The sequence below is a fragment of the Chrysemys picta genome, chromosome 7 (assembly GCF_011386835.1).
Source record: "Chrysemys picta bellii isolate R12L10 chromosome 7, ASM1138683v2, whole genome shotgun sequence".
Taxonomy (NCBI): Eukaryota; Metazoa; Chordata; order Testudines; family Emydidae; genus Chrysemys; species Chrysemys picta.
This window is the reverse complement of record NC_088797.1, coordinates 88185770-88203870: the sequence shown is the minus strand read 5'-3', so window position 1 is coordinate 88203870 and position 18101 is coordinate 88185770. Positions and strand designations below refer to the sequence as shown.

General features: G+C 47.3%; 1 protein-coding gene across 14 annotated transcripts in view; it reads right to left on the bottom strand.

The window, feature by feature from the left end:
• Positions 1-18101, bottom strand: part of LRRC20 (leucine rich repeat containing 20) — a 189343-nt gene that overhangs the window by 94645 nt on the left and 76597 nt on the right. Inside the window, exon 4 of one of the 14 annotated variants that reach the window (XM_065551966.1) lies at positions 12945-13574. The exons of the other annotated variants lie outside the window; for them this stretch is intronic. Within the exon in view, the coding sequence (XP_065408038.1) occupies positions 13282-13574 (293 nt within the window). The 3' untranslated portion in view covers positions 12945-13281. Of the gene's footprint in view, positions 1-12944; positions 13575-18101 lie in introns of those variants that run through there. 14 annotated transcript variants of the gene reach the window in all.

Sequence of the window (18101 nt, the reverse complement as noted above, 5' to 3'; positions counted from 1 at the left end):
CAGGAATAATAGAAAACCTTTTTATGCATACGCCGTGTTCTAGCCAAAGAAAAATAGCAGCATCTCATGTGCCCAGCAGTGATGGGTGCTGATAGGTTGGACCAGAGTAGAATGGTTTATAGGCAGATATCACTTTGCTTCACCCAATTAATATTCAATTTACCTCTTCGGTTCCTTTTTAGACTTTGAAGTCTACATCCCACCTGAAAGGCCTCTGCACTGTCCAACTCTGAACAGACCTCTCTTAGAAGTGTTAGATCTTGCCTTTGAAATGCAAATCAGTCTTTTGTTCTAAGCTTCTTTCTTTGCTGAGGCTGCTTTTCTGTTGCTATTCCAGAGTCTTTGCTCTAACTGTTATGGATTTACCATTAAACCGTCTTTATAGACAGGTGGTGCACACTCCAGAAAATGACACTATCAGCTATGACAGACATGGAGAGTAATCAGTGACCATTTCACACTGAGCATTTATGTCCAACTTCATTCAGATGGCCCATTTTGCATATTTGTTGGTGTCCTTGCTCTTGTATGCCAAAGGGACATACACATTGGGTGTAGTTTTGAGTTAATTTTTTATGAACAGGGAAAAATAACTGAGGTCCATTCCCAAGGCCATTTAGGAATGGTTGCATTGTGCTTTATGTACATGTGCCTGACTCAAGCTAGTGTTAGCAGTCCCTCTCTTTCATGAGAAACAAATTCACCCTTGCATTTTGGTGGGAATTTTAGTGCAGAAAACTGATTATATCTACCATATGTGGAAGTGCATATATACACATGTACGTACATGCCACAACTCACTCATATATACATATATTTATATGCATATAATAACAAGCAAAAGGAGTGCATATTGATGGTGTTGTGTGGGTGTTTGTATACCATCTGAGCACTGAGATGCACTGCACCTGAGAGCTTTAGCACTGAAGAAATGTGTGAGCACAGCATGGTAACCAGCGCACCCTGTATTTGTATTATTGCATTGATAAATGATGACTTCTAACCTTCGACTCTAATGTAGGGCAAGATTGTGCCCTACTATACTGTGGGGATGAAGAGGACAAGCACCTCTCTCTTCCTATACTCCTGCACAGGTAGTGGGCACAACTGCAGTCCATTGACAGCTTGGCACATATGGGCTATGACCTCTGTGTGCCCAAAGAAAGCCAGGCAGAAGGGGAGCCATGAATCCCCATCCCAAAAGAGTATTCTGTGGGTGGGCTTTCCCTAAGCAGAATTCCTCCTGGTGTCCCCCCATGGGGGTAGCTTTGCACTGCTTCTATGTGGGACAGTGCACTGAAGGCACAATAGACCATTAATGAGTTTTGACCCAAGCAGGTGATGGCCTTACACATATCTGAGAATCCTGTGTCAGGCAACAGAGCCACCCCTGCCACTCTCCCTCATCCAACTCCTTGTCTACATAAAAGAAATTGCAAATATGGCACTTTGACAAAGCAACTTTTCTTTCCTTTGGTCCTGTTGAGGTTAATTTGTATGCCTCAGGACACTCAGAACTTACATGATGGTGTTTATACCATCCAGGACTGCAGGAATGATGGGAGGCAGGTTGATATCTAATGCGCTGTATTGATTTTCTGCCTTTCACAGTAAAAAGTCTCACAAACAATTCTTCTATAAACAAGCAGCAACAATTCCTTAGTCTATTTCTTTTTAGACAGTCTGAATCTTGTCATTCTGCCACTGTAAGGTAAACAAGAGAGGAGCAGAAAGCAAACTTGTATTTTCCCATGATCGCTGAGAAAATATTGGTATTTTGTTTCATGCATTAAAAATCTGCCTTTGAACTAGACCCTTATAGTGCTTGCTTTGAAATAAGCTGAAGAGGTTATTAGTAAACTATCAGAAACATTCAACTTAGAAGCAGAGACAAGCCTACTGAGCAAAGCATATATTGGTGTGGATTCATGTAAAAACAAATGAAAAAATCAATAGATTCATGAAATTTGATAAGAACCATACTCAAGGAACTCCTTAAGTTATTGTTGTACAAAAGAGGATATGGACTACCTGATGATCCATTTAGCTTCAAAAGTTTGCAAGGGACTGACTCCTGTCATTGGGACATGCCAGTTCTAACCAATCCAACTCTGAATTTTCAAGAGGCGAGCCCTTCTCAGTGACTTAAAGAAAGGACTAGATCGTGTAGCAATGGCCTCAAGTAAGGATCTTCATCCCCTTACTCCCAACACACAGCTCTCTTTTTCCCCTGTAAGGAGAAGGCCTTTGTCTGCCGCCATATTGTAAGACCTAAGGCCTTAGTCTGCAGCCAGATTAAAAGAGCAGCCAAGCAGCAGCCATTATCTGAGAAGCAGGAAGTCACATCCACACATTCCATCTAAATTACATTAAAACAACGTAATATCAGGCTGTTAAGAAGGAGATCCCGTCCTAATGGCACCCACTATCACCAGATAAAGAAACAGATCTTAAGATGGCTAAAGAAAACTTAGTTTGATAGCATCCTGTCTGGCAAGAAATCACTGATCAATAGTTGTGGTTGTGAAATCCTCATTTCTTTATTGTTTTGTCATTACGGTCCCTATTGTTTATCTGTATGGTCTCCGTCTGGTTCTTTAATTGTTTGGTACATAATTTAATTTTGCTAGGTGTAAATTAATTAAGGGGGTGGGATAGGATTGGTTAGAGAATTTTGTTACGCTATGTTAGGATTGGTTAGTAAAATTTTAGTATAATGATTGGTTAAGGTATAGCTAAAAAGGACTCAAATTTCACTATAAAAACTGGGGTCCAAAAGGAAGTTTTTTGGGAATCAACTCCAGGACACAGCCCCAAAGATCAGAGCTGCCAGATCTCAACACTCTGCCAATGACACCATGCAAACACTGGAGTCCCCCAGGTGGACCTGATCCTGATTGGCCATCAAGAAAAGTTCATCTGTTTTATTGGGAGTGGTGAGCACTGTATGTGTAGCATATGCAGTCTGTTTTTGGTGATGGTTAATAAATAGAGGTTATGTCGTATATTACTGTGTAAGGCTCTTTCACTGGTAAAAGGTCCTGCAAACCTGCAGTAGTAGTATACACCCAGAGCCCTACGTGTTGGGAAAGGGCATGGGTACTTAAATTGACTAGGTTAGTTACACCCTGGAGCCCTACGGATTGGGAAAAGGTGGGGTGCTCTAATGTGTGCAGGTGACACCCCCACTATGGGTCAGCCTATCCCTTCCTCTTCACAGCACAAAAATAAAAACCAAACACAGAAAACAAAAACAACAAACAAAAATAACCCCCAAACCAGAGGCTCTAATCTCCTCACCCAAATTTTCTTATATGACTCCACCTCTACAGTCGAAACAAGGGACTGGCAGCAAATGGGAAGTGGCAAGACTACAGCCAAATGGGTATTTTTGTTTAAGCCATTCACATCTATGTCAAGATTGCTTATAGCCTCTGGAATATTTTTTAAAGCATACAGGCTGAATTTTGCATCGGCCTTAGAGCAGTTGTGCAGCTTTTAAGGAGCTCTCCGTAAATCACTAACCCACACCCTTCTTTATACAGGATTCCTGGCTCAGACATTTTTTGAAGATGATTCTATGCAAAACGAATTCTGCTCACATACAGCTCCTGTATTTCTTTATCACTAGCTGGTTCTTCTCCACTTCAGGTAATAATTCTCTGTTTATGACATTAGAATCGTTTCCACAGCAACAACAGAGATGACACAAAAAAAGAGGATTACAACTTTAGGTGCAGAAGCACCAGTAACAGCAGAACTCTTCAGAGATCAAAACCTTGTTTTCATGCAATTTTCTGCAAATAAATAAGGAGAAACACTGACAATATGATATGTAGGCAGAACTCTTCCTAAATAAATAATAGTCAAAGATTTTCATCTAGCATCAGCAAGTCTTTAAAGTGTAGTTTTGTTCAGAAAGTGATATTTGTGTTTTCTACATAGAATCTTCTCTTGCAATAAATTACATAATTCAGGGAATTTATAAAGCAATATAATAGTGCTGTAATTACAAGGACAGCCTGACATCTGAAAAAGTATCAGGCAATTTCCTTTCTCCTTTGTAGGTCATCACCAATAATAAAGATGCAGGAATCAGGACTTAGCTGACAATTGTGATGAGGATGCCCAAAGCAGAATCCAATACAGCTTTGCTATTCTGCTGCTGTATTGACTCTGGAGGGCTGCAACAGTAACCCTGACTAACCCAGAGTGGTGGAGAAAGACAGCAGAGGAAGTGGCAGGTGCTCAGCACTTCTCAGGAACTGGCTCATTAGAACAGTGTTTTTCAATCCGTGGGTCGTGACCCAGTACTGGGTCACGGCATGTAAGGCGCTGGCTCGCCTTGCTCTGGGCAGCACTGCCAATCCGGATATTAAAAGTCCCCGTTGGCGGTGCTGACCAGCTAAGGCAGGCTAGTGCTTACCTTTTCTGACACCACACTGGGCCACGGAAGCGGCCAGCAGTGGGTCCGGCTTCTAGGTAGGGGGGCCACAGGACTCCATGCACTACCTCCGCCTCATGCACTGGCTCTACATTGGGGAAGGGTGGGGGGGAGGGAAGGTGGTGTGCCTGCAAGCGAGAGTCACACGGAGCCACTTGTGTGCCTCCACCTAGGAGCCAGACCTGCTGCTGGCCGCTTCTGGGGTGCAGCGTGGTTCGCAGTGCACCCCGGCTGTGCCACTGAGCCGCCGAGGTAAGTCCATGCCCCAATCCACTGCCCCAGCCTTGAACCCCCCAAACCTAGAGCCCCTCCTGCACCCCAAACCCCTCATCCCCAGCCCAGAGCCCTGACCCCCTCCTGCACACCAGCCCCCAGCTCTGAGCCACCCCAAACCCAGAACCCCTTCCTCCACCACAAACCCCTCATCCCCAGCGCAGAGCCCTGACCCCCTCTTGCGCCCCAACCTCCTGCCCCAGCCCTGAGCCCCCTCCCACAACCTGAACCCCTCATTCCCGGCCCTACCCCGCAGCCCTCACTCCCGCATCCCAACCCTCTGCCCCAGCCCTGAGCCCCTCCCACATCCCAAACCCCTCTTTCCCAGCTCCGTTGGGTCACAGGCATCAACAATTTTCTTCAGCTGGGTCCCCAGAAAAAAAGTTTGAAAACCACTGCAGTAGAAGATAGGACTTCAAAGACACTGGAACCAGATACATGCATTTCTGCAATCACTGTGCAGCCCCTAACCAACTACAGAGGATGCCATGCAAAAAAGATACCCATTGCTATCCATGTGGAAAGAGAAGAAAGTTCACTATGTTATGCTTCAGTTATCACTCCAGAAATCATATGTGATATTATTATTGAGTGCAGATAGAACAATAGTCTACTCATCTCATCCTGTTTAGAAACTGGTTGGCTAGTTTGCTATTTGCATCCTGGAGACCAGCCATTCTCCACAGAAGCAAGGATAGATTCTGGTTGAGTTATGTCACTTCTACCTGAATCTTGTTATCTGTATCTTTTTCAGAGTGCACAGCTTACAAAAATGTAAACTAGGTTTTGTGAATTACTTGAACAACACAATCCCTGGGCTTGGATTGCCCATGTACACAGGGCATGCATGGCATGCATGTGCCAGCAGAGCTGCACATTGTGAAAATGACTTCTATTCCTGGGCTGAGCCTTTCTACTGCTTTAAATCTGCACATTATTAATAGTTGCATTTCTTCCACACATACAGACTGACCCTCCTTAACCCCATCCACTGTGGCAAGCTACATTGAGATGGACACATAAGGCAGTGCAATTTACTCCTGGAGGAATTCTATGCCACTGCGCACGTGCAGAATTCATCTCTCCTGCAGATTTTTTTTTCTCCAGAGAAAATACATTCTGAAGAGGTGCTGCAATTACCCTTTTTGCCCACCAGGGGCTGCTGTGGCACCAGAACAGAGGTCAGCACGGAGAGGCTGCATTCCTCACAGTGCCTTGCCAGTGGGGCAAGGTAAGGAGGCATGGGATCTGAGGGCGATGGACAGAGTGGGGCATGCAGGACTACTGGGGGTGTCACATAGATTGGGGTTCAGAAGACCTAGTGTGGGGGACATAGATTGGGGTTCAGAAGACCTAGTGTGGGGGACAGACTGGGGCCAGGGCTGAATGGGAGTGGGTTGCAGGGACACATGGGAATAGGAGGAAGTGGGGATGAAGGGACACTTAGGAATGGGAGAGGGGGTGGCTGAGTGGGGGTTCAGGGACACATGGACATGGGGGAGGGGTGTCTGAGTGGGGGTGCAGGGCCACATGGAGCAGGGGGGAAGCAAGCAGTTGAGTGTGGGTGCAGGACCACTGGGGGAGGGAGGATGCATGGGACGGGGGGAGGAGGTGCAGGGACACATGGGGATGGGTAAGATATGCCTGATGAATGGGAGACACTAGGGATCAGCCAGGGTCCACAAGGGGGAGGCTCCCCAGCTCCCTAACAATCCTTCCCTCCTTCCCCCCAAAAAACCCGATTCCATACTTCTCTCATCCACACCCAACAACCTTCCAGGTTCACACCCAGGCTCCTTCCTAGCAATTACTTCCCCCTTCCTCAGCTCCTCTGTTATCTCTGACTCTCCCAAGCCTTTGGACTGCTTCTGAGGGGTGTGGGAAATACGTTTCTGTATTGTAGTTTAAATGAATTATTACTCAAAGTTCTGTATTAACATGCCTAGTAAGGAATCTATTTATCAAAAAACATTTCCTGAATCTTTTTTTGTCGTCTGTATTGTTAGAGACATACTTGCTGAGAGATATTTTGAAATAAATTACCAAAATAATTGAAAATGGTGTGATTATATTGTGTTATTTTGACAAATAAAATATGCAGAATTTTGCAGCATTTTAAAATATTGTGTGCAAAATTTAAATTTTTTTAGCACATAATTCCCCTAGGAGCAGCAATTGCATTTATGCATAATGTAAAATTCAGAAGACACATAGCCCCCATGCCACAGAAATTCTAAGGTTTGCCTTTGTCTGTGAGAATACGTGTGCTGGGAATTTAAGTCTGATAAAAAGTCCTAAATCCCAAGTCCAATACAACAGAACAAAACACAGTCTAGCTCAATAAATGCAAGAGAAAAGGCACATAGCATAAACCTAGTTACCTTGCATTCCACCTGGTTGCTCTGTAGGAGTCTGTGACAGAGTGTAGGGAGTTAACACATGATCCTAAACTCTGATACTAATTAGCTCCCCCAAAGAGATTTGATTGGGGATGTAATTAGATAATCAGGATAGCAGGATGGGTGAAATAAAGGATTAATTATCCCATCAGCTGAGCACTGATACAAAGGGCACAGAAAAGAAGTGCAAGTGGGAGGAGCAGGGCTAGCTAAGGCTAAAGTCAGTAAAGTCCTGGCCAATGCACAGACTCTCCCCTTTTGGGGGGAGGGATAGCTCAGTGGTTTGAGCATTGGCCTTTGCAGGGTTGTCAGTTCAATCCTTGAGGGAGCCATTTAGGGATCTGGGGCAAAAATCTGTCTGGGGATTGATCCTGCTTTGAGGAGGGGTTTGGACTAGATGACTTCCTGAGGTCCCTTCCAACCCTGATAGTCCATGATTCTATGATCTTCAGGAAATGGAGTTTCTGTTCTTGGGCCCTGGGAAAAAGGCTGGGCATACAAGGGACTACTTGTATGCTACCTAAAACTTGCCAGCAAGTTAAAGAAGCATGGGCTGGATGAATGCACTATCAGGTGGATAGAAAGCTGGCTAGATCATAGGGCTAAATGGGTAATGATCAATGGCTCCATGTCTAGTTGGCGGCCGGTATCAAGCAGAGTGCCCCAAGGGTTGGTCCTGTGGCCAGTTATGTTCAATATCTTCATTAATGATCTGGAGGATGGCGTGGATTGCACCCTCTGCAAGTTTGCAGATGACACTAAACTGGGAAGAGTGGTAGATACGTTAGGGATAGGATACAGAGGGACCTAGACAAATTAGAGGATTGGGCCAAAAGAAATCTAATGAGGTTCAACAAGGACAAGTGCAGAGTCCTGCACTTAGGATGGAAGAATCCCATGCACTGCTATATACTAGAGACCGAGTGGCTAGGCAGCAGTTCTGCAGAAAAGGACCTAGGGGTTACAGTGGACAAGAAGCTGGATATGAGTCAACCGTGTGCCCTTGTTGCCAAGAAGGCTAACAGCATTTTGGGCTGTATAAGTAAGAGCATTGCCAGCAGATCTAGGGACGTGATCATTCCCCTCTATTCGGCTTTGGTGAGGCCTCATCTGGAGTACTGTGTCCAGTTTTGGGCCCCACACTACAAGAAGGATGTGGAAAAAATGGAAAGAGTCCAGCGGAGGGCAACAAAAATGATTAGGGGGCTGGAGCACATGATTTATGAGGAGAGGCTGAGGGAACTGGGATTATTTAGTCTGTGGAAGAGAAGAATGAGGGGGGATTTGATAGCTGCTTTCAACTACCTGAAAGGGGGTTCCAAAGAGGATGGATCTAGACTGTTCTCAGTGTTACCAGATGACAGAACAAGGAGCAATGGTCTCAAGTTGCAGTGGGGGAGGTTTAGGTTGGATATTAGGAAAAACTTTTTCACTAGGAGGGTGGTGAAGCACTGAAATGGGTTACCTAGGGAGATGGTAGAATCTCCTTCCTTAGAGGTTTTTAGGGTCAGGCTTGACAAAGCCCTGGCTGGGATGATTTAGTTGGGGATTGGTCCTGCTTTGAGCAGGGGGGTTGGACTATATGACCTCCTGAGGTCCCTTCCAACCCTGATCTTCTATGATTCTAAGGGACCTTGTAAATGGCATTGCTGCACAAAACTGTACAGGTGTTGGTGGAGGAAATATAAATAAACAGCATGGTGTGGATATCCAACCAGTAGAGTCTGAGCAAGTTTCTGTGGTGAAAGAAGGCAGGAGCAGAACAGACCCTGCTACAGAGTTCTGAAAGCTGGATTTATAATTTGAAAGACCAGGTATAGAGAATCACTTCCAACTGGTAAACAGAAAGGCCATTTCCAAGTAAAAATTATCACATGGGAATATATGAAATGCCATACAGTACATTGTAAACTATTCATCAGGATCAGATGACCGTTCTTCCCATTCTTTTAGCCTGAGCTGTGATGTTTATTTACTACCTAAAGCTGATTTCCAGTAATCAGAAGTTGTCCTGTTTTTGCACCACTAGAACATGGAGCCCTATACAAATTAGTGATTGTGACATGGGAGAGAGTATGTGCATATTAACTCAAGTTGCTTTATAGGCTTGATTACTGTTTTGTTTAATATTAGAAACTTGTTTTGATTAATTTGTGTCTATACTTAGCACTTAGTTAAATGGTTTACAGGTGTCAAACAGATTATGGAATTCTATTGTTTCTACTAAAAGAGGTGCGTATTTCATAGAGGAAGAATATGCAGTGATGTGAATAATCTTGGGTACTAGACTAAAAGGGCAGCTTTACGTTCATTCCCTTTGTGCCAGCGGCATAGTGCAATGGAGACTTCAGGCCAAACACTGGAAAAGCAGCAGGGACACTGAAGTTGTATATTGTACCCAGGGATAAAAGTAACTTAAAGGACTTAACGGTACGCTGGAGTCCTGAGCCTTGCGTGTCCTCAACCAGAAGAGGTGGGGTCTTTCAAGATTTAAAGGCCCTGGGGCTCCGGCTGTGGCAGGGATTTAAAGGGCCCGGTGCTCCTGCCACTGCAGGGAGTCCTGGGCCCTTTAAAGCGCCGCCGGAGCCCTGCCGTCACTGGGGTAGCGGTGGCAGGGTTCCAGCAGCGATTTAAAGGGCCAGAGGCTCTGGCCGCTGTGGGGAGCCCTGGGCCCTTTAAAGCGCCGCCAGAGCTCTGGCAGCGGGGCTCGGGTGGAGCTTTAAAGGGCTCGTGGCTCCCCACAGGGGCCGGAGCTCCGGGACCTTTAAATCCCTGCCCGAGCCCGGTTGCCAGAGCTCCGGCAGCGCTTTAAAGGGGCCGGGACTCCCTGCAGCGGCTGGAGCCCTGGGCCCTTTAAATCACCGCTGGAGAAGCTGGTCCGGTCCGGACCGGCTTACTTTCACCTCTGATTGTACCCATCAATAGGCTTCCATGTAAAACACAGATGCTATTTTCATTTGTATGCAATACATGAATGCATTTATTTAATTTATTATTAATGCAAGTTCCACTTTTGCAAATTACTATCTTGCCTATCTCTTGATGGTTTGTTTATAATTTTTTGCTGTGAATCTTTTCATGCATCTTCAAAATGAAAAAAGTTATTTTGCAAGCAGTAGCTCTAATCAGCATTCTATCTCTGTAAAAGTGGTTTTAGTCCTATAAATTAAATATACACCACGAACTAATGCTACTTTTCCATTCCAACATGCACCAGCTAGCTATTCTGAAGTATAAACAGAATAACAAAAACAAACACATACCTATGACTTGCTTTTATTTGCAAATGGACATTCTGTCCACATTGTTTGCTTATCTTCAAATTGATTCTAAGGGTATGTCTACACTACGAAATTAGGTCGAATTTATAGAAGCCGGTTTTATAGAAATCGGTTTTATACAGTCGATTGTGTGTGTCCCCACATAAAATGCTCTAAGTGCATTAAGTTGGCGGACCGCGTCCACAGTACCGAGGCTAGCGTCGACTTCCAGAGCGTTGCACTGTGCGTAGCTATCCCACAGTTCCCACAGTCTCCGCCGCCCATTGGAATTCTGGGTTGAGATCCCAATGCCTGATGATGCAAAAACAGTGTCGCGGGGTGTTCTGGGTACATGTTGTCAGGCCCCTCCCCCTCCGTCAGAGCAATGGCAGACAATCGATTCGCACCTTTTTACCTGGGTTACCTGTGCAGACAACATACCACGGCAAGCATGGAGCCCGCTCAGCTCAGCTCAGCTCACCGTCACCATATGTCATCTGGGTGCCGGCAGACATGGTACTGCATTGCTACACAGCAGCAGCTAATTGCCTTTTGGCAGTAGACGGTGCAGTATGACTGGTAGCCGTCATTGGCTTTCTGGGTGCTGGCATTGCTACACAGCAGCAGCCCCTTGTCTTTTGGCAGTGGATGGTGTATTACGATTGATATCCATCATCATCATATTCCTCAGTGAGTTCGGTCAGAGGCACCTGGGCAGACATGTTTTGTCTCCTGGAGACTCAGTCCAGCCGGCAGTCCTACTGAACCGTCTTGACGATCATGACTAGCAGTCGTAATACAGAATTTTCTGCCAAGCACCCAGAAGATGCCAATGGCTATCAGTCATGCTGCACCATCTGCTGCCAGCTTAAGATGTAAAAAATAGATGGACCAGATTTGTTCTGTATTCATGTGCTTCCTCCTCCCTCTGTGAAATCAACGGCCTGCTAAACCCAGGGTTTTGAGTTCAATCTTTGGGGGGGCCAAGTTGTTTGTGTTTCTCCCTGATGCACAGCCACCTTTGTTGATCTTGATTCCCTGTAAGCCATGTCGTCACTCGCCCCTTCCTCGCTCCCTCCCTCCGTCAGACAATAGTTTCGCGCCTTTTTTCAGCCCAGATGCCATAGCACTGGGATCATGGAGCCCGCTCAGATCACCGCGGCAATTATGAGCACTATGAACACCACGCGCATTGTCCTGGAGTACATGCAGAGCCAGAACATGCCAAAGCAAAACCAGGCGAGGAGGCGATTGCAGCAATTGCAGTGCGGCGACGAGAGTGATGAGAAAATTGACATGGACATAGACCTCTCACAAAGTACAGGACCCAGCAATGTGCAAATCATGGTGTTACTGGGGCAGGTTCATGGTGTGGAACGCTGATTCTGGGCCCGGGAAACAAGCACAGACTGGTGGGACCGCATCGTGTTGCAGGTGTGGGATGATTCCCAGTGGCTGCGAAACTTTCGCATGCGTAAGGGCACTTTCATGGAACGTTGTGACTTGCTTTCCCCTGCCCTGAAGCACCAGAATACCAGGATGAGAGCAGCCCTCACAGTTGAGAAGCGAGTGGCGACAGCCCTGTGGAAACTTGCAATGCCAGACAGCTACCGGTCAGTCGGGAATCAATTTGGAGTGGGCAAATCTACTGTGGGGGCTGCTGTGATCCAAGTAGCCAACGTAATCAAACACCTGCTGATATCAAGGGTAGTGACTCTGGGAAACGTGCAGGTCATAGTGGATGGCTTTACTGCAATGGGATTCCCAAACTGTGGTAGGGCGATAGATGGAACCCATATCCCTATCTTGGCACTGGAGCACCAAGCCACCGAGTACATAAACCGCAAGGGGTACTTTTCAATGCTGCTGCAAGCCCTGGTGGATCACAAGGGACATTTCACCAACATCAACGTGGGATAGCTGGGAAAGGTACATGATGCTCGCGTCTTCAGGCACTCTGCTCTGTTTTGAAAGCTGGAGGAAGGGACTTTCTTCCAGGACCAGAAAATAACCGTTGGGGATGTTGAAATGCCTATCGTTATCCTTGGGGACCCAGCCTACTCCTTAATGCCATGGCTCATGAAGCCGTACACAGGCAGCCTGGACAGTAGTCAGGACCTGTTCAACTATAGGCTGAGCAAGTGCCGAATGGTGGTGGAATGTGCATTTGGACATTTAAAAGCGTGCTGGCGCAGCTTACTGACTCGGATAGACCTCAGCGAAGCCAATATTCCAATTGTTATCGCTGCTTGCTGTGTGCTCCACAATATCTGTGAGAGTAAGGGGGAGACATTTATGGTGGGGTGGGAGTTTGAGGCAAATCGCCTGGCCGCTGATTACGCGCAGCCAGACACCAGGGCGGTTAGAAGAGTACAGCAGGGTGCGGTGCACATCAGAGAAGCTTTGAAAACCAGTTTTGTGACTGGCCAGGATACAGTGTGAAACTTCTGTTTGTTTCTCCTTGATGACCCCTCCCCCCCCCCGGTTCACTCTACTTCCCTGTAAACTAACCACCCTCCCCTCCCCCCCTTCGAGCACCGCTTGCAGAGGCAATAAAGTCATTATTACTTCACATTCATGCATTCTTTATTAATTCATCACACAACTAGGGGGATAACTGCCAAGGTAGCCCTGGTGGGGTGGGGGAGGAGGGAAGGAAAAGGACACACTGCAGTTTAAAACTTTCAAACTTTAACACTTATTGAAGGCCAGCCTTCTGATGCTCGGGCAATCATCTGGGGTGGAGTGACTGGGTGGCCAGAGGCCCCCCCCCCACCGCGTTCTTGGGCGTCCGGGTGAGGAGGCTATGGAACTTGGGGAGGAGGGCTGTTGGTTACACAGGGGCTGTAGCGGCGGTCTCTGCTCCTGATGCCTTTCCTGCAGCTCAATCATACGCTGGAGCATATCAGTTTGATGCTCCAGCAGCCAGAGCATCGACTCTTTGCCTTCTGTCAGCAAGCTGATGCCACTTATCCTCTTCAGCCCACCACTTGCTCTCTTCAGCCCGCGATTCAGCCCGCCACCTCTCCTCTCGTTCATATTGTGCTTTTTTGCACTCTGACATTGACTGCCTCCACGCATTCTGCTGTGCTCTGTCAGCCTGGGAGGACATCTGGAGCTCCAAGAACATATCATCCCAAGTCCGCCGTTTTCTCCTTCTAATCTTCACTAACCTCTGTGAAGGAGAAACATTTGCAGCTGGTGGAGGAGAAGGGAGAGGTGGTTAAAAAGACACATTTTAGAGAACAATGGGTATACTCTTTTACGTTAAATTTTGCTGTTCACATTACACAGCACATGTGCTTTCGTTACAAGGTCGCATTTTTCCTCTTATATTGAGGGCCTGCCAGTTTGGTGTGAGAGATCACTCACGTAGTGCCAGGCAACAGATTTTGGCTTGCAGGCAGCCATGGTAAACCACATTCTTTTGGCTTTTTTAACCTTCTTAACATGTGGGAATGGTTTCAAACAGTAGCGCCCTCATTTCCCATACCAAGCATCCAATGGGTTGGACATTTAAAATGGGTTTGCAATGTAAAAGGAGGGGCTGCGGTTTCCGGGTTAACATGCAGCACAAACCCAACTACCCCCCCCCCACACACACACCCAATTCTCTGGGATTATCACTTCATCCATCCCCCCCACCGCGTGGCTAACAGCGGGGAACATTTCTGTTCAGCCGAGCAGGAACGGGCACCTCTGAATGTCCCCTTAATAAAATCACCCCATTTCAACCAGGTGACCGTGAATTATATCACTCTCCTGAGGATATCAAAAAGAGATAAGGAATGGATGTTGTCTGCATGCCAGCAAACACCGGGACCATATGCTGCCATGCTTTGTTATGCAATGATTCCAGACTACGTGCTACTGGCCTGGCATGGTAAAGTGTCCTACCATGGCGGACGGGATAAGGCAGCCCTCCCCAGAAACCTTTTGCAAAGGCTTTGGGAGTACATGAAGGAGAGCTTTCTGGAGATGTCCCTGGAGGATTTCCGCTCCATCCCCATACACATTAACAAACGTTTCCAGTAGCTGTACTGGCCGCAATTGCCAGGGCAAATTAATCATTAATCATTAAACACGCTAGCTTTTAAACCATGTGTAATATTTACAAAGGTACACTCACCAGAGGTCCCTGGTGCGCCCTCAGGGTCTGGGAGCACGCCTTGGGTGAGTTCGGGGGTTACTGGTTCCAGGTGCAGGGTGATAAACATATCCTGGCTGTTGGGGAAACCGGTTTATCCGCTTCCTTGCTGTGAGCTATCTTCATTGTCTTCATCATCATCTTCCTCGTACCCCGAACCCGCTTCCCTGTTGCGTGATTCTCCATTGATGGAGTCAAAGCACACGGTTGGGGTAGTGGTGGCTGCACCCCCTAGCATGGCATGCAGCTCCGCGTAGAAGCGGCATGTTTGTGGCTCTGCCCCGGACCTTCCGTTTGCCTCTCTGGCTTTGTGGTAGACTTGCCTTAGCTCCTTAATTTTCACGCGGCACTGCTGTACGTCCCTGTTATGGCCTCTGTCCTTCATGGCCTTTGAGACTTTTTCTAATATTTTGCCATTTCGTTTACTGCTACGGAGTTCAGCTATCACTGATTTGTCTCCCCATATGGCGAGCAGATCCCATACCTCCCGTTCTGTCCATGCTGGAGCTCTTTTGCGATCCTGGGACTCCATCATGGTTACCTGTGCTGATGAGCTCTGCGTGGTCACCTGTGCTCTCCACGCTGAGCAAACAGGAAATGAAATTCAAAAGTTCGCGGGGCTTTTCCTGTCTACCTGGTCAGTGCATCTGAGTTGAGAGTGCTGTCCAGAGCGGTCACAATGAAGCACTGTGGGATAGCTCCTGGAGGCCAATAACGTTGAATTCTGTCCACATTATCCCAAATCCGACCCGCAAAGGCTGATTTTAGCGCTAATCCCCTCGTCGGAGGTGGAGTAAAGAAACCGGTTTAAAGGGCCCTTTAAGTCGGTAAAAAGGGCTTCGTCGTGTGGACGTGTCCAGGCTTTATTTGCTTTAACACTGCTAAATTCAACCTAAACTCGTAGTGTAGACTAGGCCTAAGAGTCTGGTCCCACAGAATCCCCAGGCATTGACCATGGCCAATTAGGGCCCCCTACTGTAAGAAGCTGCACAGGTGAATAAGGTTATGCTTGAAAACACACCCATTGAACTCTGTGGGATTGAGTTAAAGTTACTCTTTACAGGATCCATGGCCTATATTATCAGATGTTCAAGGCTGCCAACCAAATCTCACTCCAGCAAACCTCTTTTTAATGATGGCAGTGTCCCGGAATCAGGCTCTATCTGCTGGAGGCTCCTGAAGCCAAACCAGGAGATTTTAGGCTGCCAAAAGTCTGGCGGGGCTAAGGCAGGCTCCCTGCCAGTCCTGGCCCCATGCCGCTCGCAGAAGAGGCTAGCACGTCCCTGCAGCCCCTGGGGAGGGCAGGGAGCTCCACACACTGCCCCGCCCTGTGCACTGACTCTGCAGCTCCCATTGGCCAGGGACTGCAGCCAATGGGAGCTGTGGGGGTGGTGCCTGCAAGCAGGGGCAGCATGTAGAGCCACCTGTCCCTGCAGGGATATACCGTCCACTTCCGGGGGTGGCGCGGGGCCCGAGCAGGCAGGGAGCCTGCCTGCCTTAGCCCTACTGCACCGCTGCCCGGGAGTTGTCCAAGGTAAGCGCCAGCTGGCTGGAGCATGCAACCCTCACCCCCTCCTGCACCCCAACCCCTTGCCCTGAGCCCCCTCCTGGAGCCCATACCCCAAACCTACTCCTGCACCCAAACTCCCTCCCAGAGCCTTCACCCTGCACGCCTCCTGCACCCCAACTCCCTGCCCCAGCCCTGAGCACCCTCCGGCACCCAAACTTCCTCCCAGAGCCTGCACTCCACATCCCCTCCTGAACGCCAACCCCGTGCCCCAGGCTCAGTCCAGAGCCCTCTCTCACACTCCCAACCCCTTGGCCCCAGCCCAGAGCCCACATCCCAGCCCTCTACCTCAGCCCAGTGAAAGTGAGTGAGGGTGATTTGGGTTTGTGTGATTAGACAGTTGGCAACCCCATGGTAGTTACCAGTCTTGCACTCTAATGGCTACTAGCAGTAGCTATGAGAGACTGTCTACTTCAAGTGTTACAGCAGCTGCTTTTTTTTATGTGAAGTCAGTGGTTCAACATTCCTGCAGCAATAGAGTCTTTTCAGCTGGCAATTTAATTTTCAATCCTTACTCCAGGTGCTGTATCCCATCATTCCCAAAAAGGGCAAGAAAAAAATACAAATGGATGGACAATACGTTGTTACTTTTCTATATTAACTTTTCCAATTACCTTATTAGTCTCAGGGGGTTAGCAACATTCCCTGCAGAAAACTGAGGCAGAGAGAGACCTGCTTTGTGGTACAAATAATAAATGAATGTATCAGTCATAGCATGACGCTGAGTGCCTCCATGTTTTGCAGAACCAATTAAAATGCTGCATGGGCTCGATTCCCCGTTGCACTGAGCTTTCATCGGATCTCAGAGCTGGCAGGGATAGGTAGACCCCATTACCCTTGAAATTTACAACAGCAAACTATTTTGCTCTGGCCTATGAGGGTTGAAAACAGTGTTGACGTAGATAGCTGTGGTTCAGTAGGGGATGGGGTTTCAGCTGGATAAGGAATACCTCGACTTAGCTGGGTTTCAACTGCTTTAAAGCATGACCAGCTTGCGGCTTTGGCTGTTATTCTTATTCAGGTACTTTGTTAAAGACAGCTTGGTAGTGCTGACTGAGGCTTGATCTTTTTGGATCCTTAGCTCCCAATAAAGCCACTCACCACCTCCCAGGATCGGGCTTTGTGTCCTCGCAACCATTCTATGGACCTCACGAACTGATCAATCAGAGAGGAAGGAGTTAATCTCTGCACATGCCCTGAGGGGAGGCATGCGTCCCTCCAATTGTGGGGGTGCCAGTCTGGTCCCCAGTGCAGATGAGAGCAATCCTGAAGTCTTCTCTAATTTGCACCCTGGCTTCAAGGACACCTGTAGGTCTTGCAGTAGTTAGGGCATAATACTACTCCCAGGAGTGCTTTCTACATTGAAAACTCCTGTAGTGGCTCTGTCCCAAACCCTCTGTATGAAGGTATTTTATAAGAGGTGTGAGGCCATTTTGCACTAGCTAGCAGCTGACACATTTCTGTTGCGGTACACACCAATGGGGAAGGAGCTCTATCCAGCCACTGTAGCTCTGAGGTGTGCTGAAAAGTTAGTCACAATGTTTGAAACTTCAAAGGGGACCTTTCCCTACTTTGATCTCTCCTTTGTGAGCCCTTTGGAAAAACAAAGGAAATAAGCATTTGTCTACAATAATTTTCACATCTTTTAAAGGATAACCTGTGCTTTGCAGTGATTAAAAACTTGATTTAAGCATATCTGTGTTTTATGGGCTTTACAACAGCTATATCCCACCACCTGGCAGCTGCCTCTACAGGGAATAATCATCAAGGAGTCCATTAGAACAGGAACGGAGGCAAGAACAGCAGGAAGAATTGAAGCTAGTAACTGTGGCAGGAGGCTGTGATTTTAAACGGCGATGGAAGAACATTCTGAAAGAAAGCGCTCAGTGGGAAAAGCTCTGTGGGAGGTAATAAACACAGGAGCTGCCTTCTGTATTCAGGAGACTCATTGCTGTCATAATTCAACATTAAGTAATACAAAATTCCATCTCTCACCTAAGAAATCATTGGG